The following is a 27,857-nucleotide window of genomic DNA, read 5'->3' on the forward strand; positions in this document are numbered from 1 at the left end:
TTGCACTGGGAATTAAATGTTAAATAGAGCAATAGAGACTAGAACACGCAATTCCATATAACTGGTTTTTTTACTATAATAATGTGATTTTTTTTTTTTTTACCTTCCTCTCTTTTGCGTTTGTTGCTTTCCGCACTGGGAGACGTAATTCCCAGAATTCCACTAATAGAGTAGGAGGAGCCTGCTGAATCTGTACTTACTGAAGACACCTGTGTCACAGACCCCGTGGAGGCTGTAAGTAGAAATAAATTAATCAATAGGCAAGCCAACATAAAAAGTAAAAATGCTTCAACATCTTACAATCATCTCTTTCATTAAATTTGAGGAGGAAAGGGGGAGTGAGAGAAAGAGAGACTGTTTGCAGTCACTTGAATGTCAATTTCAAGTAGGTCTTCCAGTTTGGTATAGTAAAAAACCCTAAATTAATGGCATGAGCTCTTGTGGGCACTCTAAAGATAATTCACTCTGATTTACTTTATCAGTGACTAAAAATTCTGGAATTTTGCTTCTGGAGAGAAAGGATGCAGGGAACAGGGAAACAGTGGTGAAAATCTTAAACTTAGTTTTTTGGACCATTTAAGATGTAGTAGTTAGTTTGTAAAGGTTCAAAATATTCCTATGCATCATAGCAGTATCACAATACAACCACCTTCCAACTTAGGGTAGTGTCAATATCTCCATGTTAAGATGGGAAATCATCTTAATCCTAAGAGCAGATCATGAGGTCGTGGCTGAGACATGTTATGAATGACAGCTCACTTTTAACTCATGCTCTCCTCTAGCTCACAAAAAAATGGTAGCTATAATTTAATTTTGCTTCTAGGATAACTTATGTAAGGCCATTTGGTTGCAATAAATTAATCTGAAAAGGAATAATGTTGTTGCTTGGGGCCACAAAATAACAATAAAAAGGGATTTAAATTTAATTTTAAATCAAACACTCTAGATGTCCTGTAGGATAGACCAAAGGAAACCACTTCTAGGACATTTGCACTCTGAAGAGAAAGAGGGCTGTAGTAACAATTGTTGCTGCATTAGCACTTTATGTTTAGAGTAAAAGAAAATGAGATGTAGGTTTTGGATCTTGTGTATTGCAGAATCTCTTGGTCTGCAAATGAGATCTCTAACAAAAGCAAAACATATAAAGCATTAAATAACTAACATTATTTTGCCCTCCAATAATATCCAAAATCTTCCCTGCCGGGGTAGGCAACTCAGTCTGCCAAATGATAGAATTCACTCAGTTCAGTTCTGAGTTAATTTGATTTCACTGGGACTCTTGGAGTAAAATACACACTGAAATTGGACTCAGTATGCAGCGTGCATATCAGTGCCATCCATTGTTGGTTTTATGGCTAATAAAGATCCAATTTAATTTATTTAAGAAGCTATATGTATTCCACATAATTAGACTTCACAAATTCAGAAGTCAAACACGATTCAAAATCAGGAACCTTGGATAAGTGATTTCTCTGCCTGATCCATTCCCCTCTCAGTATAATCACAAAAGATATTACCTACAATATTCAGGAGCTTCCCTTCTAGAGAGGCCTTAACAGTGTAGCAAAGGAGGTGGAAAGGGCAGATCTATTGGATTAGTTGTTTTCTGTTGAAGTGGGGAAATACACATTTATTTAATTTTTAAATGTTTCTTATTTAAATAAATTTATATGGCCATCCAGCTTGAACAATGTGACTCCGGGCAACTTATACAAAACATCTAGATAAAAACAACATATCCAATAAAGTCAATAAAAGGCAACTTGGTTCACATTCACACCCATCCCAGACCCAAGACTCAGGGGAACAGCCATGCTTTTAAGGCCTTACTAAGGGCCAAGAGGGTCAGGAGCGACCTGCAGGCTATCACTGCAATATATGATACTCACTAAAGACCCTAAAATTGAACTGAAGTGAGAGGGACTATTACAGATGAATAGATTGAACATTTCTTTTCTATAGCCCCAGTCCATAGCTTGAGCTGAAATAACTGGAATTAAATCCATTCAGTCTTAAGTGAAATCAGTGTGATGAATTTGGAATAAAAGGATGAATTTCATTTTAACCCAGTTGTTTATTTTTAAAACAAAGCTGCAAATTAATAAACTTGTTTTTAATCCAAGTAAAATTTACTGAAATTCATTTCTCTCAAGGGTTTTACAGAGGGAATTTTCAACAAAGAATCTCTCCTGTAAAGAGAATAAAATCAAGGCATCTGTGGTAATCTATTTTTTAAATGAGTTAAGTTAAAGTACTTTGATTCTTCTTCTTTGGTTCAGCAGGAGCGATTCAACTTGAATATATTAAGTAAGTACTTCAAATTAGTTGAGTTTATTTTAAGCAGTTCTGTTCCTGTGTCAGAGACTCTGCCAAAAAACCTATAAAGTCTATTACTCTTCAATGACTAGCATTCGATGATATGCATCTGAATTAGGTAAAAAGGAGAGAGAGAGCAAAATAAAGTTTTCAAAGTTTTGCTACCTCTTCACTCAAAATTGCAAGTGCACAAAGAATTATGGAAGGCTTGGTTGATAGAAGAAAAAAAAACACATTCAAAACTACTTACTGACTAATGGTGCAGAAAATGTTATGAAGAACTATCCTTTTCTTGATTTATTACTTTAATTATCTGACATTCTATAGACCCCCATTAGTGGGATGATTTTTTTTTTTTTTGGTTTAGATTTCAATTTTCTGTCTCATGGTGAAAGCTATTTATCATAATAATCAGTAAAATTCAAAACCTTTTAGCAGTATTTATAAAATTCATTTACCATGTTCAGCCCTTGGAGAATGATAAAGAAGGTGCATTAGTACGTGTGCTGAAGTGTTCTATGCAGAATTTTCTGGCCATAAGAGTGATTAAAAGTTCTTTAGAATGAATACACACACACACACATACACACACAGTTTCCGTTACCTATGCTATGACTTGAGGCTGGGACTTGCTGGTTAGGTGGTTGCTGTACCTTTGTCCGAATAATCCTGCATAACAGACAAATTCCTACTTACTATTATATAAATAACAGCAGAAAACAAATTATTTATGCAACAGAATTAAGAATAATGAATGTCCAAGCAAATTATACCAGTTCATGACTGTGGTATATCCCACAGAACATTAGTGAAAGTCTGAAAATTTTGTTGAGAGTAAGAAAGAGATGATATTCACAAAATTAATCTTGCATTGTACAACATTCAGAAAAGCTTGGACGGTCAGAGTAACAGTCATGTTATTACCCCACCAAAAGGATAAGAATGACAGTTTAATAAATGAACCAAAATCAAATACAATATATCAATTTGACTCCAACAACCAAGACCTCAATTTCCTCAGATCCAAAGAAAGAAAGCCGCATTTAAATCCCATAGATATTAATCAGATTTCAACTAATTATTATTACCACCAGTAATACCATGTCATAGGCTTCGTGGCATTTAATTATGACTAATTTTATCAGGACTAAGGAAACTGAAACTATTGAATTAGTTATGGCTCTAAAAGTAAGACAAAGGAAGCAGGGGCGTCCGTGGAGGGGGGTCAAAATCTGCAAGATGGCAGGTACACCATTGTGATCCAAGCCCTGTCCCTTTTGTACATGTGTGCAACATTGACCCAACTGTCACCTTGCAGGTTTTGAGCAACCCTGCAGATATTGCTGAGGGGAACTCTCATTATCCTTAACCAGGTACTTGATTTTGATTTCTTCCCTTCTAGCTTCCATTGGCTGATCACAGCAAACATGCAGAAGTGCCCAAACATTAACACTATTACCAATTAGGATCTTTATGACATTTATATAAACCTAGACTCTTCCTACATTCAACAAATTTATGTACACCAGCACAAACAGGGAATATAACTTGGCCTATTGCCACATTTGCCACAATAAATATACAGGTTTTTTAAAAAAAATTATGGCTTTCATGTATATTCAGATGGGGAAATAATACTGTTGTGGAATAAATCAGGACATCTGCTATAGGACATCTACAGGGGAGATGTAGTAAGAACAGTTAAAACAAGAGATCTACATGATGCGTTTTCCTAGTGACCCAAACAGTGAGCTTGTCACTGATTTCAGTAAGAACAAATTGATACACTAATCTTGACTACCTGAGGTCCTGCCTCCCCAGGTATAAACTTACCCAGTTATCTAGATCAGAAGAAGTCCTGAGGAAGTTCCCACTGCTGCCAGAAGCTTCCCTACACAGAAAAGGGCCTTTTCCATTATGCGGCTTCCAATTTAGGGAGGTGCATTTCACCACCACTTCCACCAACCTTTTAGCTGCTAATTGATTGTAATTGTATTGATTCTAATGTTGTAGTTTTTATAAGCTGCCTCGACTGTTTATATAAGCAGATAGGCATGATACACATTCAATATCTTAAATGAATAAAGTCTTCACTCCACTAACCATCTGTTAATTGCCATAATTCTATACATACATGCATATATACACACACACCTGTTTCAGTATAATATTTAACAGGTGGCTTGTGTTCCAGTTTTGTTTTATTCTCATTTGTTAGTTTTCCATACTTAGAATATTCAAACAATAATACCCTTTTTATATACGACCCAAAAAACAGCCAAAGAATCTTGGGCAGACTATTTAACTCAATTCAAGATTTTAACTGGAAACAATTTACAGCACAGCATGTCTAAGCAGTTGGAAGGCAGCTGAAGAGGCCTCCATCCTGCAGTGGATGATTTGGGATGATGATGATCACGATGATGATATAAATAATTTCAGTAGAGTAGCTGAAAAAGTTATCATGACAAATTACTCTATCTAGTTTCCCAAGCTTGCACAATTCACCAATCTATGAACAACACTGATTACGTGTTTGTTTAGCAGAAGCCCCACATAAGTTTATATTTCCCAAGCCTTTGGTTGCTAGACTTTAAAACTATGTATTTAAAACAAAATCTAGAAGCAAACTTCATGTTTATATTGTAAAAGGTATACATTTATTGTTATGCAGTAACTGTTTGCCAAGCGCAAGCATTCTGTTCTCAAAAAGGATCAGGGATGGTGAGTTCATGGTTAGTAGAACTAACACCTTAAGGGAAAAACAGGATTAGGGGAATTAAGTCACAAACTAAGTCATGATTCAACCTGTTAAAATCCCTCAAACTTTTCTTGATCTATAATAAAGATAATACAGAACAATATCATAATAAATAAGTCTTTAATAAACCTACAAGAAATGGAATTATAAGACAGTGTTAAGTTTCTTAATATTGAGATTTTAGCAGCACACAGCTTTTTACAGACTTCCTCACTTCTGACAGCATACTTGGGGACCATCTTAACTTCAGCAAGTTCAGACCACCTGGTTGTCCAATTATTATGATAAGAAAAACAGTTGTGCCACCATATGACCTTATGGATATTCAGATTTTTGGGATATTGCTATATGGACAATTCCCTGTGGGCATTCAAAGGTATATATGGTGAATTCACATATAGTGAAAAGTGACTGGATAAATAAGCCACTGCAACAAGAAATGAAACTCTGTGTTCTTGTATAAGTCACTACTTTACCTCTGTTCACTCTATTGCTGTCTTCATATCAACCTACACATCCACGCCCATGACTAGGAGAAGGGTAAGAACGGAACAAGGAATAGTAGAGGCGCTAAAGCTGGAGGACAGCCAGTCTTTCCTCCTGGCAAACATTGAGTGGCAAGAAGAAAGAGTTAATCTATGGTTAGTTCCACCATACATTAACCAATCCTGCCTGCAAATGGCATGCAAATCCAGAACACTGGAAGGGAGATGAGAGAATTCTTCTGGCATATCTTAACTAATTAAGCTCCACTGGTTACACCTAAGAAGAATTACAAAGAAATATCCACATCCAGAATGGGATGATTTAGGGCTAAAAGATATGTATCTACAGGACCACCTGCTCCAATCAGAACTGACCCTTCCAAAGGGATCCTCCAAGGAGAAGCTGCTGGGGCTATCCCATTTTTGTGAAGTGAGATGATTGAGGTTAGGAAACATTATTTCTTGGTTATTACATCGATACTTTGGAACAGCCTCCCCCTTGAAGCTATACTGGCCCCTTCAATAACTGACTTCCAGAAGTGGGTTAAGACAGAGCTCTTCTTTATTTCCTCTATTTTCTATTTTGTTGTTGTTATGGAACAATTCTTCTATGTTGATCTGTTGTATTGTGAACATTTGAACATTTTTTCATTGTGTAGTTTTATTGTTGTAAACCGATGTAAGTCTGACAAGATTTGGCAGTGTACAAGACAAATCAGGACTGCAAAGTCTACATGACCAATAGATGGCAGCAAATAGGCAGGACTTTCTGTGACCCTTTGCTGCCATCTGGTGGTTCTCATGATTTAGGCAGTTCAGATCTGATAGCCTTAGACTGTTAAGAAGGAGGCAAGGAAGAGAAATAAATAATTGTGGCTGTGTTAACGTAACACATTGAATCACAAACTAGCCAATCACATTAGCTTACTGTATGCCATTCAAGCCATTCATATTTAGTTAATTTTTATTATTACTATTAAATGTATATGCCACCCATCTCCCCCTATCTAAATTGATAGACCATGGTTCAGTGATAGAGAAGCAAAATTATAAAAGCTTTTAATGTTAGTTCAAGATGACCAGTAGCTGCATTTACTAGTTAGCAGAATGAAATTAAAACAATAAGAATCAATTAAGGCAGAAAATAGCAAGAAATTTCTTGCTGATAATTTCAGACTTGATTGCAGCTATTTTTAAACTTTATTCTGCAAATATTTTTAGATATTTGCCAATATTTTTGAGTATAAAATTAACAGATTAATTTCATAACTGCTATGTCTCAGCTCAGAATGTATCAGTATAATCTGATCACAGGATTGGCCATGGGGGAAATAGATATAAACATGGGTGGCTTTGGGTGTCATGCTAACTCGCTTTTTGATTAAGCATGGTTTATGAGCAAGTCACAGTTTATTGGTTTTACAAGACATGCTAAAGCATAGACTACAGTTTCCAAACCACAATGTCTAGCTCGCAAAGCATATTGGTCCAAAACCAAACAACCATATTATAGTTTAGGGTGGTATATGAACTGAACCTGTCTGTGACATTTGTCCTTTTACTTATGTCCCTCACACATCACGTCAGAACTATAAAGTATTCATTCACTAGAGATGAATTCAAGTTTAGTTGTCATCCAGGAAACATTTTTTTTTCCCTTCCTCAGTAGACCAAGAATGTAGGCAATGGACCAGCTGTGCCTGCAATGTGTTTTATCAATCCCTGGATCCTGCTGTGAATATCCAACCCATAGGAAAGAACAGAAAAGGCAATCAACTCACTTCCAACACTTCGATTCCAGGTACATGACTTAGTTGACGCCATTGACTTTATTGGGTTTTAACTGCCACATAATGTATTTGGTAAGTAACATGCTGGCTGGGGAATTCTGGGAGTTGAAGTCCATGCATCTTCAAGTTGCCAAGGTTGAGAAACACTGCCTTAGCAATTCATGAGCATAGTTCTCTTTAATTAGAGTCCCTCCCCTGCCTGAAAGTTCCTTGATGCAGCAGAGACTTTTATTAGCAAAAGGGAGAGGCAGCTATGGAAATTTTCCCCCTCCCCCTGGACCCTGAAGAACCTTTTACTTGCTGTTTTCACGGATTCCCCCACCTCTTTGGAGCAGATCTGTGTGAGGGAAAGCATTACAGAAAAAGAACTGGTAAAAGTCACTTTCCTCCCTGTGATACTTCATCAGCAGTACTTCTCACATTCCTGGTGCCCAACCTCTGATATTCAACTGTATACAGCTGTTATGCTAAATAATTTGCAAACATATGCATAATGCCTTTTGCTCCCATTACCTTGTATGTGGGCCCAGAGAACAATCTGGAGCAAACTCCACAGCTCAAGCTAAGCAGATCAAGTTCTATAAATTGCCTGGATAAGGGATCACATGGCAACCATAACCATCCATTTGTATGCATCCATGTGTAATTGACCCATGTGTCTATAAAAAGAATAAATAAGTACTTTCCTTCCTTCACTGTCTTGTTATTTTTATACTCGCCATTAAATGTCTATCACTTTTTTTTCCTCTATATGACCAAGTTTTAGACTACAAAATACATGGGGCAGAGACTTCTCTAATTCAAAAGTAAAGATATCCTCAAACTGAACTCAGTTCCTGGGGACAACATAGATTTATTCTATAAAAAGAAAGAGTGGTGAAGGAGAAGAAATTAAAATTAATTACTTAAACTGCTTGGTGTAAATTAAAATCAAGATAAATTTTATATCAGCATGAGTTCTTTATACACCAGAGGATTTATTTGTTGCTTAAAATGTTTTCAGTTAATAACTTCCATAAAGGCAGGGTAACAGAACAAGAAGCATATATGATTTCTTTGGAATTAGCCTCATTGAACTCTGGGTACCACATTCTAATCCACGCTTCATAAAAGTGGTGTGAATATTGCTGAATACAGAGCTAATTCCTTGATTTGTAGAGAGTGTAAGACACAAACATTATTTTAAGACAACACTAGTTGAGGCAACTTAATCAAAAGCCATGAATATTTGAACTTCTGCCAATTACAACATATTGATATTAATATGACCAAGCTAGCTTTAGTTCATGAATTTTCTTTTAAATTAGATTGTAGGTCAAGCTATTGATTTACTCCTCAGTGTTATTCAAATATATCTTACAACATTATTTGAATAGGTAGTATAATTTGTTATAAAATTATAAAATTTGTTAAATAAATAAATGTAGGTGTGATAGCAAAAATGGTATACATTTATTTAGCTGGTCACTACAGAACCATTTCATTAGTCCACACTCCTGTAATATTTGTAACAGAAAAGAAAGTAAATCTGATAATTATTTCAAAATTCATCAAAAGTGCAAATAGCTAGAATTTCTATTTTAGCACGTCTGATTAATTATTGTGCTTCACTTCATTTAGAAAAGAAATCAACTGTAATGTTTTAACAGCACTTCAACTAGTCATCCCCCTCACCAAAAAACTGGTAGGACATAGTTTCCATTAAAATTAATGAAATATGTTAGTTGCAGGTAGTCTTCTTAATTTCAGTCCAAATTTAAACAAATGTTCTTCACGTTATAAATATACATGAAGCTATGTAATTCAACTGCAAAATACCTGGTTATTTAAATACATTTTGACAATCCGCTGAAAAATTGACATTCTTCATTTTTGCACACTGAACATTTTTCTTAGTCTCTTTTGATGATAAATGTTTTACTGTTAAAAATGCTAAACATTTTGTGAATATTCCAAAAATGTTTGGAATCTCCAAATAGAAATATAAAATAATATGTAAATCTTTATTACATATTGATTTGTACAAATGGAGCTGTGTTATTAGTTATATTGAGAATATATACATGAGATTAATGGAAATTATTAGGGCTATGCAGTGATTCAGAAAAAATCTGGAAAAGGGCTTTGGAGCACAGTTGTGTGCAACTCAAGCAGTTGTGCCTTTTCCTGGGACCAGGCAGCCGTCCTGTGCAGCTGTTTTAAATAGTTGCAAACAGCTACAGTATAGTCACTCCTAGGACATTCCAAAGCAGCTTTCTGGAATCAGATCTAAATCATGGCAAAGTCCGGCAAATTATCTTCAATGTTATTTATACAGAGAATTATGCTTATACACCATATATGTCTTTGATTTACCAAACAATTTGTATTTTATTTTAAATCAAATATATTCTCTAAAGCAACGAATAGCAGACAGCATCCCTAAAAAGTCTGCATGATGGACATGGCATTTAAAAGATTCTTTAGTCACATTAAGGTTTTATTTCTGGTCATAATAAAAGCAACCAGGATAAACCTAGGAATTCCTATTATGCTATTATATTGTATTATATTTATTATATGTTTGCCATTTGCAAGGCCCTGTGTTCCCAGGCTTGGGGCTGGAGTGTCTGTTGGAGCCTGTAAATTACTTTTGTTGAAATATTTGTATTATATCTGTATTGATATTTTAAAAAAAAAACAACTCCATCTGCCGATTGTCTATTTATTTTGTAATTTTTGTTGTTTTGCTTTTTTTAATGTTGTTAGCCACCCAGAGTCACCCTTGTCTGAGATGGGTAGCCATATAAATTGAATGAATAAATATACATAAATAAATGAAGAAATAAATATTAATTAAGCTTGACTTACTCTATAACAACTCAGAACTACCTACAATATCTCAGGAAATTTTGAGATGTACTATCAGATTGCAAGAGAAGCTGGCAAAACTGATATCAGAATGGGAATTCAGACTTGAATTGTGCTGCATACCTTAATACTGAACACTTTCACTAATAGTGTTAATGCTTCAGTAATTAACATAATAAATACACCAAATAATAAATTCACAGCAAACTACTTCGGATCAAAAATGTGGAGTTAAATACAACTAACGGGGAATAAACAGATTGTGGATCATATCCAAATGATATTTCAACTCTTATGAAATATGTATCTGTAATGTGATGAATTATTATCGCAGGTACTAGGATGATAATCTCTTCTTGAAAAAAGCAAGAAGTATACCGTATTTGTAAGCATAACTATTTCTGGCATCAAACAAGTACAAATTACCAAACCCCCATAGTACCCAATTCCATTCTAACAGCATGTTGTACATTAGACTTCCAAACTATTTTGCAAAATTAATCATATCGTTGTATAAGACTTCATAGATGCATTGCACCGGTCAAGAAACTGAATTTATCGGTTCCAGCCTAGATTCTCCCACATTTGTTTGTATTATCAGATAAATTATTGATTTCCTTTCAGTAAATCGGCAATAAAGATGTAGGAAAATCTAGATTATCTGGTCTTTGCCCTAGTTTACATGTTGCTCATTTCTTAATTGTTCTAACCTTGGACTAATTTGATTATATCACCAATTAATACTGTCATCTTCTCCTGAGGATTCAAATGTCAAAGTGTCAGTCTATTGGAGAAAAAAAAAGAAAGAAAGAAAGAAATCTGGAGTCTAGGACAAAAGCTATGATACTTCTGTTAATCTTATATGTGTGTGTACCATTTCTATCACCACTACGATCCCATATTAGAGCTTATTTATATTTGGCTCAATGAAGCTAACTTAGATGAAAAGTAAACAGACTGCTACATATGCATTTTGTGCCTATGAACAACAGCCATGCAAATAACAAAAATAATGCGTCATTTTCAGATAATAATGAACACTGCCAAAAAGCACCTCCACTGTGCAGTCTAAAAGAGTCTTACCTGTTAATTGAGCTAACGCTGGGCACTGTGTCATTATCACATACTCTTTCTGCTAAAAGTCTGTCCCTGATCTCCCAAGCAAACATGGTGGGGTTTTGGCGTTTATACTCTGCAATTTTTTCTACTACTTTGGGCGTGGCAACCTTTGGCTTTGATCCTCCAATAACTCCAGGCTTAATGCTTCCAGTCTCATAATACCTAGGGTGAAATACAGAAAATAAAAGCTTACGTTTAGAATGCATTCTTATTATAAGCTCTCCCTCCAACTCCACCTCCCAATAAATGATAAGAATTTAAGAACAGGACAAATTAGTTCTAGCATTTTCAATAGGAGAAATATTAACATATCTTTACTGTATTACACCAATGATACCAATAATATATTTAGTTCTTTTTTTAGATTTGTATATTATTTAAAGATAATAACCATAATAACAACATTGCATGTATTTTTTTTTCTTTTTGCCAGCAAATCAGTTAAAACTGTGTGAGTTAAAAGGTCATGCTTGAATTTAAAATTATCTGAAAATGTGTGTTATTAATCTGTAATAAAATTAAATCAAACCAGGATTTTTACACCACCACATTTATAGGAAATTATCAAAGACATGATACAGTTTTTTTAAAAAATGTTAAAATGGCATCATGAAAAAATACTTGAACCTAGTGACTGAACTTCAGTATCCATTTTGTCGATGAATTTCCACACTTATTGTTAGAGATAAATCTTTTTTTTGGTACTTTCTGTTTGCGGCCTAATAAGTTGTTAATCAAAATAGCAGGATACTGAAATGAAATTCAACCACAGTCTTCCCTAACTGGTCCCCTCAAATATGTTGGATTTCATCCCCATTCAGTTTGGTCTTTACCCACTGGGAATTATGGGATTGAAATCCAACATATCTGGAACTCACCGTTTTGGGAAAAGCTATCCAAAAAACCATAAGGATCATGTAGAATCCTAAGGATAAAGGTTCCCATCCAATTGCCATAAGCTTTTTAAAGAAATTATTTGCTGTCCAGTTTTCAGCTTGCAGGAGAAGTTTACTGATGGAAAGGTGTTTGTTATGGCTAAACCTTTGCATTCTGAGTCGCAGAGGCCCAATTAAGGAATTTTCTCCCAGGGACTGCTCAGATTATCCTCATGGTGTCTTCTTTCAGAAAATGAACCTAGTGTCTCTTTTTCACCTGGGCATTTCTGGGTAACAACTTCCTGAGAGTCAGACTGACTTCGAGGTTGCCTGCTATTTTGTTTTTCTTCATGAATTTTAATTTTTGCATTTATTGTTAGGAGGAAATGTTTCTCCATTGCACGTCCCTATTTTGAATAGAATTCCACGGAAGGTTCAGCTTGTCCTAAACATGTTGGCCTTCCAAAGGTTAGTGAAAATGGAGCTCTTCCCGAGGGCTTTTAAATAATAAATTAACATTGTTCCATTGAAGTGTTAACTGTAATTGGGATACTGTTTTAATTTAAATTAATGATAATTATTTTTATGGTTTCACTATTTTAGTTTATATTGTTATGGTATGGATGTTTTTATTTCTGTAAACTGCCAAGAATCACAAGATTTAGTGGTTTCAAAATCTAATAAATAAATCAACATTGTTGGTTTTATTATGATAGATTTATTTAAGCCTGTTTGTATTATACTCTTGTGAACTGCCCTGTGATCCTGACAGGAAGAGTGGTATAGAAATAGAATAATAAATTAAATAAAATAAAATAACCCTTCTGTAAATTGAATGTAATTGTGATTTTTCTTATAGATGCAATAATTATCATAGAATAATTAATAGTATGTTTATACCTAACAACAATTATTCATTTATTCATTCAATTAATCAACTTTTAGGGCCACTCAATTGCCAAGTGACTCAAGGCCGCCCTTGAATAAGAAATACGATCATTTAAGAGCCTTTAGAAAATAATTTTCCTGCTTTGATCAACATTACCTGACTTTAATCTAGTAAAACTAAAAAAGTTCCATTTAAACCAATGTATTCCCCTCAAACCCAATAGAAATCAATCAGATTCAATGCAGGCATTTTCCAGGTCACTCCAGATTTATGAGAAGGAACTTTTAAAATATAAAATAGTTAATTTCCTACCTATGGGCTTTGCCCCTTAACAACTTATTGTTGCATCTGGGTTATGGTCATATCTGGCACTATAAGGATTCTGGAAGCAGTTGACAACAATATTTAAGAGTTATATATCATTTTAGAATTTTCAGTGAACTCCAGATGTGTTACATTTTAAGGTGCCTCAGAATGATTAAACCTATATTTCCACTCTTGGGGTGCTGAAAGTGAGAAAGAATGGCTTGCCAAAGGAAAGCGTGGTAGTAGCGAGTTAAACCAGAGTCTTACTGCCTCTTAACTGATCTGACATTTTGTTGCCTGGGGATACAGCAAGTTGCATCATCCATGCAAGAAAAGCGAAGCATATCATACCCAAAGGGAGTCAAGTTGCATTGTCAACATGAGGCAGAAAATCCAAAAGCATCTCTCCCCGACACCAGCGGTAAAAATACAATAATAACAAATGAATAACAACTGGTCCTCTTTGTGATACTTGAAGTTTGCTCCTTAAATTAGCTGCTTTAATTTGCTTAATGGCAGGAAGCCCTGTCCTAAACCATTCCCCTGTGCTACTCAGTGCTGTTATGCTATGAAATGAAGGAGGTTTGGACCTGGTTTGAGGTCAGCAAGTAAAAATACCATGCATTTTTTTTTTAAAGGAAAGTAAATGAGATCTGGTCACAGAGATCTGATTCCAAGTGTACTGAATAATCCAATGAATAACATCATTGGTGTCTATTTTTTTGTCTCTAATGTCATCATACCAAATTTCCAGTCTTGCCTTAGACTAAGTAATGACTAATATTTTCTTTGTGTCATGACCAACCATGATAATACAAACTGCACTCTTTTATAAATTAATATACAGTTGAAGAAAACTACAGCTTTCCAATCCTGGCTTGACCAGAAAAGTCCCAACCCAGGGTCATATTCAGATTGAGGTTACTTCTGGAATTCATAATGCCTTTCACTTACGTATACTATCAATAGTACAATTGCTTTATTCTAAAGCACTATTGGCTGTAGATTCATAACTCCTATCAAATTATTAGTGTTATATAATTTATATTTCCAACTATTTCTTTTGCATCATGGTTAAATTTAAAAGTTGTAAATTAAGAAATACTGGTTCCCAAGGTAGAATCAAGCTTCATATATGTCTGGCTTCTCTTATTTTTTTAGATGCACACATAGAAAAGGAAAGACCATTCTCCAATTACACTGATGTTTTATGAACTGTAATTATTACCTATGAAAATAATGAGCTATGAAATTTCAATTCATTGTTGACAACTTAAAATGACAAAGCTCCAGAACTCAATTCTTAACTCCGTAGTAATGCAAATACCTCTAATGACAAATCTATTCTGAAACATTAAAATTATCAGATGTTCTTTCTGACTGTTTATTCATTTTATTCATTGATACTAATAAAAATGATTATCTAGTCTTCCGAGAAGATTGAAGAAGGGAAGGGAAAATAAGGTAGGATGTTACAAAACCAACTGCTGCCATTAAGAAATAGGACTTAATATTCTAGAAACCATATAAAATATTAATGTTCTGGTCTGGTATCACAAATAAAATATAGAAAATTTCTAATTGCATAATGCTAATAGTATTAATACCTCTGTCATTTTCCTTGCATTTACTAACTTTCATCTTTTAAGAAATATAAATTGCATTACAACTTTTAAAGCTTCAGTCTCAAGGCTATTTACTGAAAAGCAGACCCACTAAAGTTAGCAGAATATTTCCAGAATAAATTATCTTTTAGAATTCACTTATTCCATATATATACTTCGAAATATGAAGCCATATTTTTCCATGTATGAAACTACAACCAATTGTGTTTAATACTCTGATTTATATCAAATAACTGCAAAGAAAAAAGATCCAAATTCATTTGTATTTGTTGACCTTCTATATGTCTACTGTTGACTCACAGCCTACACAGAGTATGGAGGTAAATCAGATTCACAGATAGATTTAATGTGTAAAAACTCATGTTTTAATATCAGTGGCACAGCTTTGCTCTCATAGTTAAGAAACTTAGGTAATAAGCTTGAAGAATGATCTTATAATGGTTATAATTTAGCAAAAGTATTTAAAATAAGATTTCTGCTCAAATGTATTTGAAATTGCACTTTTGGTTTACAGTACTAGATCCAGATCTTCACATCTGTGTGCTATGTATCACTAGTAAACAAGAAGTAGTAGAAGTGATTTTTTTTTTAAAAAAGTCATGTTGTGGAAAAAGTAGATTAAAAAATTAACAGTTTTGTATTGTTCATATGTAATAAAAGATCAAATCTATTATGTTCATCTTAGTCACAGTTCCAAGTAAGTTCATACAAGGTTGTCATACATGCAACCAAATTTTGACCTTTTCTACCTTTTTCAGATGAAAAATGTAAAAACAACTATCTATTCAGGTGGCGAACCAATGTATGCCATAAACACTAACAAATTTTAGACAGAAAGATTTTTGTTTAAGGAAAAGATATCACTAATATGATGGAAATCAATGTGGTACATTTACAAACTATCTTTTAATGAGAACAATTAACTAGTTAGTTCTAATTTATTTTTCTCTTATATCAGTTTAACGTATCTATCCAGTTTAATTAAATCAAGAAAAAACCTTGAAGCATTACATCATGCTTGATGTTCAAAATCATGATACTGCCTCAGTCATACCATTTCTCAATCTACATTTATACTACTGGAAGTTATTCTCTTCGTTTGTTTTAAAAAGAAATAATGTTACTCTTGTTACATTGTTTAGATCAGAACAATAAAATTGAAGTATTCTTACTATATTTTTGTTATATTCAATTTCGTCTTACTTCCAATTTCATTCCATTGCACAAATAAAATACTCAGATGATTTTTTTATATAATTACAACAAGGAATTCTAATAGTTTACACTAAAACTATCTGTTTAATAGCAGAATCCAGCACTTGCCTACTCAAAATTATGAATTATTTTGTTCAGTAAGTCTTATTACCAGGAAAATGATTGGGATTGCGGACTAAAACCACTGTCAATGTGCATTTAAATGTTAAAGCCGGACGTTCCTGAACTTCAGCTCATTTACTTGAAAGTAACTTCAAAGAAGCCAGTGGAACTATTGCTGAATCAGCATGGATTGGATTGCAGTATTAGAAATCAAGTTTCCTTTCGCTAAACAGTAATTTTCTGCAGTTTTTCAGATGAGTTCACAAGTTCAGTAGGAAGCTCATGATACATGTTACCTTAATCACAAACCCCTTTATTCTCAAGAATATATCTATAAAACATTTTTATGGCAATTCTTATTATTGGCTTAGTCATCTCTCAGGAATGTGCCAGTTTGCCAGCTGAACTGTTTCTTAGAATAACTCCAACATATAAACAGCATGTATTATTTTTCTTTTTAAGAATTGGTCTGATTCACTTTGATCTGCTTTTACCTGCCAAGAATTTTGCTGACACAGCCATGGCTGACCCGCAATTGCCTGGAGATGTCGCAGGGCCGGACACCTTGATGGGCAAGCTCCACAATCCTTTGGCGAACGACATCAGGCAGTGGCCGACCATTCACAAAAACACCCCCTAATTGATTCACTCCTCCATGTCCTGAAAGATATGGGGTGAAATAAACAAAAACAAGCAGAGAGAAAAAAAACATCTTTGTGACTGTTTAGAAGATGCTTTAAAAGGCTTCCTGCAGCTATGGATTCCCCTCTATCATTAAGCACTGAACAACTTCTTCATAAGAGTTTCAGCATTTCTGAAATGCTGGTTATGGTTTATTTGCTCAGAGGAGGAGGAACAATGTTATTTACTGAAACCTAATTTGACACTGATAGCAATTTTACACTTGTGTAACTCTAATTACTTCAATAATTACCCAGGATTATGTGGCATGAGAATCAGGCCTCTGATTTGGAAAAAAACATCTCTCAAAAGTTATTTTTAGGCCAGCCCTGAACTCATCTGGCACCGAAAAATTATGAATGATAGCTATTGGATTTAAGGTGTAAATCTGAAGGCTAAAATTCTTAGCATGCTTGTTTTAATGCCATTAAATTCAATCAGATTTACTTGCATGTAAATATGTTTACAGTAAGTGTACCAATCTAACTTTGATGGCAAATAAGGCCAAACCATGTTCATCTGCAGGGGAAATATGGCCAAATTTAGAAACTTTGCTCCATTGATGGGACTTCCAGAAGTGTTCTGTTTTTCTTTCAAAATCATAGTTTTGTTATTAATGCCCTACAGAAAAGTGTGTGTGTGTGGAATAACTTCAGACTGATATACTTTACGATGGCCTCTAGAAATATTAGGGCTCTGCATTGCCTGGCTGATGTACATTTTCACTATTTTCTTTAATAAGTTGAAACATCTGGTGTAAAATGGTTTCCAACTAGATAAATAGTAGCTAACTGGATAAAACCAATAAGCATGAAATACAGTGCCATGTAATAGTGAGAAAATATAATTAACTCTGAAATTGTTCATCAGGCGAACTATAATAAAGAAGTAGCAATGTTGAAAACAAATAATTGCAAGAACCAGCATTATTGGCAACACTGAATAAAATAATTTCTCTATTTACAGAAGGCTTGAACTGAACAAAATCTACTAACTCTGCATTAAGTAAAAAGATGGTTAACTATATCATCCATGTTTATTAAATCCAACAATGTTACTATTGATAAACTGCTGACAGGCTTTGTATATATCTTGCAAAAGTAATATATAGTGAATCTACATAATCTACTTGTTGAAGATTAATTTGAATAAGCAAGGTTAACTGAAAAATGGTGTTTTGCCCTGGAACTGAAGTTTAATAAGTTTTGTGCTTATTGTTTTGTTTGAATTACTATACTTTTATTTGAACTTTAGAACATTGTGGAAAGGAGGAAGGAAGGAAGGAAGGAAGGAAGGAAGGAAGGAAGGAAGGAAGGAAGGAAGGAAGGAAGGAAGGAAGGAAGGAAGGGAGGGAGGGAGGGAGGGAGGGAGGGACAAACTAAAATTAAAAGTATACTTTAGTAGTTTGTTAAAAGACTAGAATGTTCAGGTATTATGTTTAGTATCATTGACTATGACTCTGATGTTAAGAGAATTATTCACTGTCTTGGCTGCACAGCTTTAAAAATCCCTCAAAGTTAAAATTTGCTTTGCAAAGGAATAGCACAATTTTAGCTCCTAGGAATGTATTGAAATATAACCTCTATAGATTTAAAAACTTAATTAGAATTCCAGCAATTTGGAAAGAAATCTAATTTATCAGTTAATCTGGACTATGTAGCACTCTGATCTGGACGTCTGCGTAAGTTCCAGTTTCTTAGGTGAAACAGTTCAGTGTCAAGAGAATCAACCTAGAGTTAGTGAAACTGAATCTCTTGGACTAGTTAAACAAGGCAAGATAGTAAACACTGTACTTTTCCAAAGCTAACAGAATTGCAGCCAGTAGTGTATTGTATTACTGGTGCAATATATCAAAATATATCCAAATACAGGAGTAAATAGGATAAGAAGTGGAGGGAGGAGAGAAAGAGAGAAGCATAATTTGGAAACAGGAGAGAAAATCCATTATATTTTGGAGCAGAAGTGCCATTAAGGCTAGGGAATGCTCTAATTCTACAGTAAATACAGTTTCTCTAAACAATTGCAGTCAGATATGTTAATAAAAGACAGTAAACAGCTGCTGGACTGCTTAAAACTTGACCAGTGCCAGTGGGTTTAAGCAGTTTAATATATTGTACAGAATTATAGTCTAAGTAAATGAAACTGCAAGGTTCTATCTATGCTGGGATTTGCAGGAACGAGCATAAAAATTGCATTTCCAGAATTGCATATCTTAACTTTATCTCTTATGGGAAAAATAAGAAAATAAACTAAGGAGCACAATGCTAGGCTAGCGATAGTCCAATCAGTGGCCAAGTCTAAGCAGGCTGACATTCATACACAAGCGTACACTCAGGGGCACCTGACGTGTGTGGTGCGTGTATATCAGGAGGACTGTTACCCTACCTCCCCCAAGCCAAATAGCTTGGTTCCAATAATCTAAGGTGGAAGGAAGGAAGGAAGGAAGGAAGGAAGGAAGGAAGGAAGGAAGGAAGGAAGGAAGGAAGGAAGGAAGGAAGGAAGGAAGGAAGGAAGGAAGGAAGGAGCCACTCTAAAACAAGAGAGCAGAAGAGAATGCCAAGAAAACAAAACAGAAGAAAAAGACTATTGTCAGAGCTTGCTCTGTTCTTTTCCATGGACTGAATCTGCAGTTGCTCTATGACATTAAATGATAAAATGCAAGTGGCAGTAAAAATATCTGCAAGCAAGCACAGGTACACACGTCCTTCCAGAGTTTGTAGTTGACAGAGACTGCAAGCTCTGGATTTACATTGTTCATCTTTTTGCTGGAGAAGTATTTGGGATGGAAAGGGAATTACTAGTTCGAATGAAAAGAAAACCATGGGAGTGTTCCCTGTAAGCCTTCTCTATTATCCCATAGAAATTCTCTCTTAGCAGATAGATGTCTTCAGTATTTAAATATAACACAGGGAGTGGAAAGGGTGGGAAGAAAGATTTGATAGGTCAAATCTTCCTTGCTTTTAAGGAAGCAGCCCAGCACATGAAAAAGAGGGCTAGAAGCACACGAGATCAGGGAATGTAGTTAATTTTTCAACATGCAAGGTAACCCATATCCAGCTCAGTTGTGTAGAATGAAAACGGGTTGACTTCTTTGAACAGTTGATTTGTCCCAGAGAGGAAATCATCTTGAATGCTTGCAAATTTTCACGAAAGAATTAGCTACTTGGAAAACTTCCACAGAGGATCCTGTGAGGCATGTGCATGAGCAGGTGCTGCAATGTGTGTGTGTGTGTGTGTGTTTGTGTGTATTTTGAGGATGTTAGGTTAGATATCATACAACATGCTGGTGGTGGACAGTGATTTGTATGGGGTTTTAACATGCTTAAAAAGTGTGTATAATTACCTAATACCCACATTATATATGCTCAGACTATATATGACTAAAGATATTTATATGAACATATAGACTGTCACCTGTATGGTTAATGTTTGTAACTTGTGCATCTTTGGATCATTAGATAGTTATATAAATAATCTCCAAGCCACCAGGAAAAGATCAGTACAGATGCATTAAAGAGGCCAGTTGTTCTTCCAGCCTTAAATTGTTTGAATATAAACACATAAATGCTGATGCCCCTCCTGAAGTGCAAATAGAGAAATACTGAAATGAATGTGTGTGTGTGTGTGAGAGAGAGAGAGAGAGAAATGAGCATATGTGGTATTCTGACACCATACCTTAATTCTTAATTCTCTTCGGCCTCTCTGGTCCAGTTTAGAGAAGAAATGTTTGCATTTTAGGCATTTTGATCATTTGCAGAGTATTATCTGGAGTTCATCTTCAAGGTTTTCCTGCTGTTATAAGGATCAGCTGACTCAGCCCATAATAATAACAAACAGCTTAATCCTTCTACAGTAAAATAACAAATAATTTCAATTTCTCCATGCATTTTGGTTTTCCCAAAACACATATAAATATCCGCTAGGTAAGCAGTGTTTACATTTTGTTGGTGGCGAAAGCCGAAGGTGGTCAACATGGATGCAACTTTGGAAACTCAACAACCCTTTATATTTTGAGCAAACCATTGCAGGATAAGTCAACCGGAACCAAAATGCTTATTTTGTCTCAGTCTAATTTTTTTTTCCAGTATGCCTTTCCACATAAACAAATCATGGACGCATCAGAAAGAAGGGATCAAAGAGTGTGCTCAAAGAATAAAAGTTTATGAAAGGAGCAGCCACGAGGAAAGCTGGCCTTATTAGATGAAGAAGGAGGATCTTGGAGGGACTGTTAAAAGAGGTTTAAGACCCTCTTTTCCTCATTGCTGATAACTGCCTAGCGCTGTCCTGCTAACTGAAAAGCCGCGTCAGTTGTAGCTAATTCTTTAAGTAACTCGGGTATGCAAAACGCGGCTATTAACTGGCTTTCTTCATAGAGCAAATAGAGACGAGGCATTATACCGAAAAGATCCATAGAGGGGGAAACGGACAGCCGGGCGCCCCTGGAATTTCGCCTTTCATCCTAAGGTTCTTCTTCTACGGACAAGATGCTGCTAAGGTGGAACGTTTCTCCAGACTGTTTGTTCTGACGCTTCTGATGGTAAGGAGAAAAAACGTAGGTTTGTCTTTCCCGCAAAATCAAACGTGTACCGCGGTTGCCTCTGCATTCTCTCTGGCCGGGAACGAGGAGATTTTTCTGAAGATTGCCGGGGGCTTTTGCGTGTGACTTTTAAAGCGCGTGTGTGCGTGTTTTCTTTACAAGGAGTTCCCCTTGTTTACAAGATTAATCATGCTCCAGATCAAAAACTCCCTTCGTTTCGAGGGAATTTTTTACGAAACAGGTGAACGTAGGGTGAACTTCTTTATCGACAAAGACTACGCCTGGTTTTAAATGTCAGCTTTTTCTGCAGTAAACATGTCCCTTATAGAAGTGGTTACTTTGCCTAGGGCATTGCACAAAAGTTTCAGTGCCTCCTATTATTTTTTTGTGTGTTTTCTGACAAGGAATGCAACGTGGCATTACTGTACAGTAAATAATTACAGCCACATTTTCATCCCCTACCTGCCACTTTTGGAAAAGCAACAACTTGCTATTTCACACACACACAGAGAGAGAGAGAGAGAGAGAGAGAGAGAGAGAGAGATTTAAATAACTATCACGAATGCATTCAGGTTGGGAGTGGGGGACAGAGAAGTATAAAACTCACTTTGGATTGGATGCTCTTTCCCCATCCCCCACCCGAACTGACACGCACACACTTTTTCCGGTTTGTTTTTGTTGCCCTTACATTCCTGCAGAAGATATCGATTTATCATTGTTTAGGCTAATGGAGGAAACCTCTCCTTCCCGGTAGCTTCCGCATTCAGACTCTCTTCAAATTAACACAAAGGAATTTCCAGAGGGGATGGAATGGCAGGGAGTCGGAACATTTCTGCCCCCATATTTTAAATATGAAAATATTATTTCCCCTACAGCAAGATGCCTATCATAAAATCCCAAAATCATTTTTGGTTCTGTTTGATTTCCGATAAGCATTTCCTACAAATTTCAAATTCAGATGCTACCATCCAAGTACATTTCCTCTGAAGGTGAATTATTGTATATACTTCCTAGCAGTCTCACATCTGAGCTCTCTATTTTGTGCTTACTCTGTATATCCAATGAGGAAGCATGAAATGGTTTCATGGAGAAAATGATTAGGTAGATAAATAGATAACACAAAAGAACATTTGTCTTCCTTAAAAGGCTGCTATAGTTAAGAAAAATGTGGTTGTTTCTCTCCTCGGTTTCCCTGAAATCTCTGGATCTAATCCAGCATTTAACTCACCATGAGAGACGATGTCATTTCTCATAACCCTGTGTTAATGAAAAATCTCCTCCAACCCTCTCAGGCACAGCAAATCCCAAGCAAATATATTATCCATGGCTGCTAACTTAAAACAGCCGAGTCCAAACATATAAGGCTATTTTTAAACATGCCACTACGACTAATTTGTTGTTGCCGTGAGAAGGAGAAGCAGCAGCTCCAGCAGTTCTTATCTCTTTAAAGCCCATGTTCAGGAAGCATCAACAGATTACACACTTTTCGGTTTAAGTGCTTGATATATTCAGAACTATTTCAGAGATTCCTTAGAAAGGCATTCAACTAAGCTAGCCTGTGGTAGTCCTATCTACTAGCAGTAGTAATTTCAAATTTCTTTTATTCTCCAAATCCATATAGGTGGACTAATTAGGGAAAAAAAGAAATATTCCAGCAGGGCGACTTGAACTTTGTAAGAGAGCAGGAGACAGAGAAAGAGCAGCAGTAGGCAGACACAAAGAATCAAGATGTATGGAAGAGAAATGAAACTATGTGGAATGAGGGGGAAAGAAGGGGGAAGGAAATACAGTATGTATGGAAGGTTCCTGCATTTGTTTAAATAGTGTTAAGTAGGTAGCTCTATAAATGTAGGTTGATTTGAAATCAGTGCGACTTACTTGCCGGCAGATATCTTTAACTGAGAGCGCCTGTAAGGTAACTGGATCCCTTTTTGCTCCTGCCCTGGATCTCTTTTCTTGCTCTAATAACAATTAATCTGGGGCTGGAGACATTTTAAGGCCGCCAGGTCCTAGAACCCGCGAATGAGTTCTTTAAAAAATTAAATCAATGTAAACCCACTCTGGTCGAAGTCCCCCAGATGGGTGGAGGAGGAGTTACAGCGCACGTTTAGTTTAAACCCTCCCATGGAAATCAACTGAGCTTGGCAATGTTTCACTTTCACCGGATCGTGTCCTCATCAATGCTGCATTACCAAAAGGGAGCGGTGTATCGTTGTCCGGGGGGCGGGGGGGGGGCTGTTATTTTTGGCTTGGCTTGGTTTTTGCTTTAAACTCCTCCGAAATCGCCAGGGGAATAACTGGACAGGGCCGTAGCTGGAGGAGGTTGCGAGCTGCCTGCGCGGCCGGCTCCATCCTCCTGCGCTGGCTACGAGGAGCCGATCAAATGCCGCTGTGCCGCTCCAGCGATGCCCAAAGGTGTCTCAGCGCCAGCAGCCTTCCCTCCTCCCTCCCTCTCCCTCTCCCTCCCATTTCAGTAAACAAACACTCCGGGCTGCTCGGGAGCGCGGCGAAGGCGCGGCGGCCAGCTTGGTGCTGAAAGGCAGAGAAAAAACGGAACCAGCCGCCTCTACTTACTATGCATCGCTGCAAACGGGTCGTGCTTACAGTGTATTTCCATCTGGGCTGGCGATCCAGGCTGCTCGAGGCAAGCTGAGGCGTTGTGTTTTGTTTTCGCTTTCGGATCAGGTTAAGTTAAACTCCCTAGGATCACTTGTGTTGCCGGGGGACGGGGCGCTTTATTTTGACCGGGCGGGAAAAGTGTTGCTTGTAATAATTTTGTTTCTTTCAAAAACAAAAAAGAAAAGGGGGAAAAAAAGAAAAGAAAAACCCGAAAGACACGACGGGACTTCAGAGACAAGGTCTCTCTCCAAGCCAAGAGCAAAGAACCACAGAAATCCTCGGGGAAGTTATTCCTTTCATACGGAAGGGGCTTGGGGGGGACTCGGGCTGTCTGGGAGCCACGGGGAAGGCTGGATTGCTTGAATCGTCGTCGTCCCTCCCCCCCTTTACCCCTTCCGAGCTCGACCGTCTCCCACCGCCAAAGGTTGCCTCCGATGAGTTTCTCTGCCTGGGGACAGCAGCGGCGCCTTTATTTCCCCAGCCCGCAGAAGGAGAGGGCCATGGATCCAGTCTCGGGGTCGGAGGGAAGACCCTCCCCGGGAAGAGCCCAGCCAACGGAGATCTTCCACGGCGAAGCAAGAGGGACAGGCAGGGACCGAGGACCTGCAGAGCAGATATTCCCAAGCTTTATCCGGGGTGGGGGTCACTTTTCAACATTCATCCATCTTTCTTCCTTTCTTCCTTTCTTCCTTTCTTCCTTTCTTCCTTCCTTCCTTTCTCTCTTCCTTCCTTTCTTTCTTTCGGAAGATAATAAGAGTGGCACCTCTGGCGAAGGCAAGGCTAGCTAGAGGACGAGGAAAGTGCCCCGGGTCAGTCTTTGTTTGAGGAGTGGCGGTGCTTTGCCGGGCATGTGCGGCTCCCCCTTCCTCCTTCGCCTTCTCCTCCCCTGTCCTGCTCGCAGTCCCGGCTCGGGGTGATCAGCTGAGCTGAGCCTCCGAAGAGAGCTTAGGCAGCGGCTTCTTTCCCGGAGAGCAGGCTGGCTGTAGGTCACTGCCTCCCACCCCGGCGGGTGTCCCAAGTCTGGAGGAAAAAGGGAGGCAAAGTCCGTTTGGCCCCGCCACCTCCGCTTGTTCGAGGGCAGGCGCTAGAAGCTCTGTCGCAGAAGAAGTTGGCGGGAAGTTGTGCTTGGAGAGGCGCCAGAGGAGATGAGGAGAAAGCGGCGGCGGCGGCGGCGGCAGCAGCAGCAGCGGCAGCGGCGGCGGCAGCAGCAGCAGCAGCACAAGCGTGCCAGCGGCATCCCCGCCGCGCGAGAGAGAGCGGAGGAGGGAGAGAGGCGTGTTTTGCTTGTGGCGCGCGCCACGCTTTCCACCTCACGCGCCTTTCTGCTCGCGCTTAAAGTTTTCCTCGCTCCTCCGGCAACCAGCGCTGCGCTCCCACGGCCCAGCAGCGCGCGCGCGCGCCGGCCTCGGCTCGCGGAGGGTGCTCCCTCGCCTAGCGCAGGAAGAGGCAGGCGAGCAGGTAGACGGCCGGCTCGAGTTGTCTATGTGTGTGCACGCGCGCATCTGTCTCTACCTGGCCGGCTAACGCGTGAGGGTGGCGCCAAGTGACCCCCTCCCCTTGCGCAGGCGGGCATACGGGGTGCGCGCGCGCACGCCAGACACACACACGCACACACACACCTGGGCACTCAAGCCCCAGGCGCCTCCCGAATCTCCCTTCAGTCCTCCGGGGCGCTGGCGGGTGGCTTTGGTTCTCTCGCCGCTCGGCCGCTGTCGCCGTCCGCGGCTTGTCAGCCCGCCTCCTTCATAGAGGAGAAAGGCGCTTCCCAGGAGCAGCTTTCAGGACCGGTTGCGCGTGGACAGCGGCTGCGGGGGGCTTCGGCCGCGGGGAGCAGGAAGTAGGGCGGGAGGAGAGCACGGCCGGCCGTTGCCTCCGGGCTGGCCCGTCACTCAGTGCCTCGGCCTCCAATCAGAAAAGTAAAGTTACGGCCCCGCGCGCATTGGCTGCGGGGCTGGGGAACACCGGGGAGAGGGAGAGCGGAGGAGGCGGCCCCTGATTAGCCAGCGGCGGAGCAATCAGGACTGCTGCAGGCGGAGCCCGCGAGTGGGGAGGATTCATTGACAAACTGGAGGGATCGCAGCTTGCCTCTGTGTGTGTGTGTGTGTGTGTGTGGCTTTGCGCGCGCGCGCACCGAACCCCTGTCCTGTAGGTTTCTCAGGCATGAGGGGCGGGGGGGGGGGGGGGAGGGAATGCACTGGTATGGGTTGTGCATCGAGCAATAAAGACAATGACAGCCCGGCTCTATATAGAAAAATCCGGGCTTACTCCCAAGTGGCCATGCTGAGGATTGCAACCCTGAAGCGGGATCCTGTGCACACTCACTTGGAAGTAAGTGCCACTGAGTATAACAGACTGATCCCCAAAGATTGTAGTTTCTCAAGGCAACCCTGAGAACGTGCACACAAACGGTATGAAGTGGTGCGTAAAAAGAAGCACACTCCATCTGGTGGGAAGCCCAGAAGGGTTTGGCAGTAGCGATAAGACCATTCTTGCCTGCCCCGACCAACCACATCGGGAAAATGCGAGAGGGATCCTTGCATCTATCTAGATCCCTCAGCCTCTGCAGCTTGCCCGGCTTTAACCAAGCTTTGTACGCCTTCCAGCTAGAATTCCCCACCTCGCCCCCACCAGCCCTGAAAGCTTCCGTTTCCTGGGAAGTGTATGTGTACTTGTGCAAAGTCTGATTCCTACTTGCCTGACCATTAGTTACTCAGAGCAACATACTTTCCACACGAATGAGCAATCCTGGTTGATTCTAAGGAACCTAATCCTTTTTTTTCCCCTTATCCCTCGCGCCCAACACAAAGCTCTTCATCAGCCTTTTAATGCATTCTATAGTCAGTCAACAGGCGTAGGAACAATCATGATTAATGAACAATGCATAGGTAAACCTGGCCTTAAAAACCGACCCATGCCGCTGGGCTGCCTGCGTGCAGAAGAATGTGTCCTGACTGGTGGTGCTGTCGTGAAAAAAAATACATCCTTATGCCTGGGATCCTATGCGCTTCCAGTAAAGAAGGTCAGGGTGCGCTGGAAGAGAGCACCATCCCATTCTAAGCATTGCATGAGCACATGTGAACATAGAGGCCTGCTGTGCATATGAAACTGTGTTGCTGCTGCTGCTGCACCTTTCTTTAACCGGGAGATGAGAGCTTCAATCTCGATCCGCCCTGGGTTTGTGTTTTTCAGTTCCCAATAAAGAGCGAGGCCTGTGGACCTTCTGGCATGCTCCTGATTCCGGCCACGGAGAATGCAGACAGTTCTACAGGGAGGAGTTGGGACACAGGCGTTTTGGGTCTTGAACTGGTTTACTTTACCCCGAGGTTGGAAAGTTCTTTTGCTCACGGATGTAGCCATCAAGCACGCCAAGAGCACCTCGTTCATTTTTTTCCGACTGATGCACCAACCTCCTGCACCTCCTCTCAGCTGGCCTAGAAGCCCGTCTCGCGCGCAGTCTCAGGCTGCCCGAGCCGCTGAGATGGCGCGAGGAGGCGGAAAGGGTAATCTAGATGCCCAGAACACAGAGACGGGCCTCCGGGTGAAGGAGTGGGAAGCTCTGCAGAATCCTCGCTTAAATCTGGTTACTGAACTCTTACCTCCCCAATAATGAAAGAGAGTCCATTCCAATTTCCTCATTTTTTTTACATTCTGCTTTTCAGTTAAAAGGAGGGGGGGACACACCAAATC

General features: G+C 38.8%; 1 protein-coding gene across 1 annotated transcript in view; it reads right to left on the bottom strand.

Moving 5' to 3' along the window:
- PAX5 (paired box 5) overlaps window positions 1-25,300 on the bottom strand; it is a 238,428-nt gene extending 213,128 nt beyond the window's left edge. Inside the window, exons 1-5 of the mRNA XM_088130025.1 lie at window positions 24,126-25,300; window positions 16,828-16,993; window positions 11,286-11,483; window positions 2,921-2,985; window positions 104-232 (exon numbers count right to left, since the gene is read on the bottom strand). Of these exons, the coding sequence (XP_087986151.1) occupies window positions 104-232; window positions 2,921-2,985; window positions 11,286-11,483; window positions 16,828-16,993; window positions 24,126-24,168 (601 nt within the window). The 5' untranslated portion in view covers window positions 24,169-25,300. The remainder of the gene's footprint in view (window positions 1-103; window positions 233-2,920; window positions 2,986-11,285; window positions 11,484-16,827; window positions 16,994-24,125) is intronic.
- Between the last annotated feature and the right edge of the window lie 2,557 nt (window positions 25,301-27,857).

This window comes from Python bivittatus, unplaced genomic scaffold (genome assembly GCF_059951505.1).
Source record: "Python bivittatus isolate LINGU-HERP-01145 unplaced genomic scaffold, Pbiv_v1 ctg000850_np1212, whole genome shotgun sequence".
Lineage (NCBI taxonomy): Eukaryota > Metazoa > Chordata > Lepidosauria > Squamata > Pythonidae > Python > Python bivittatus.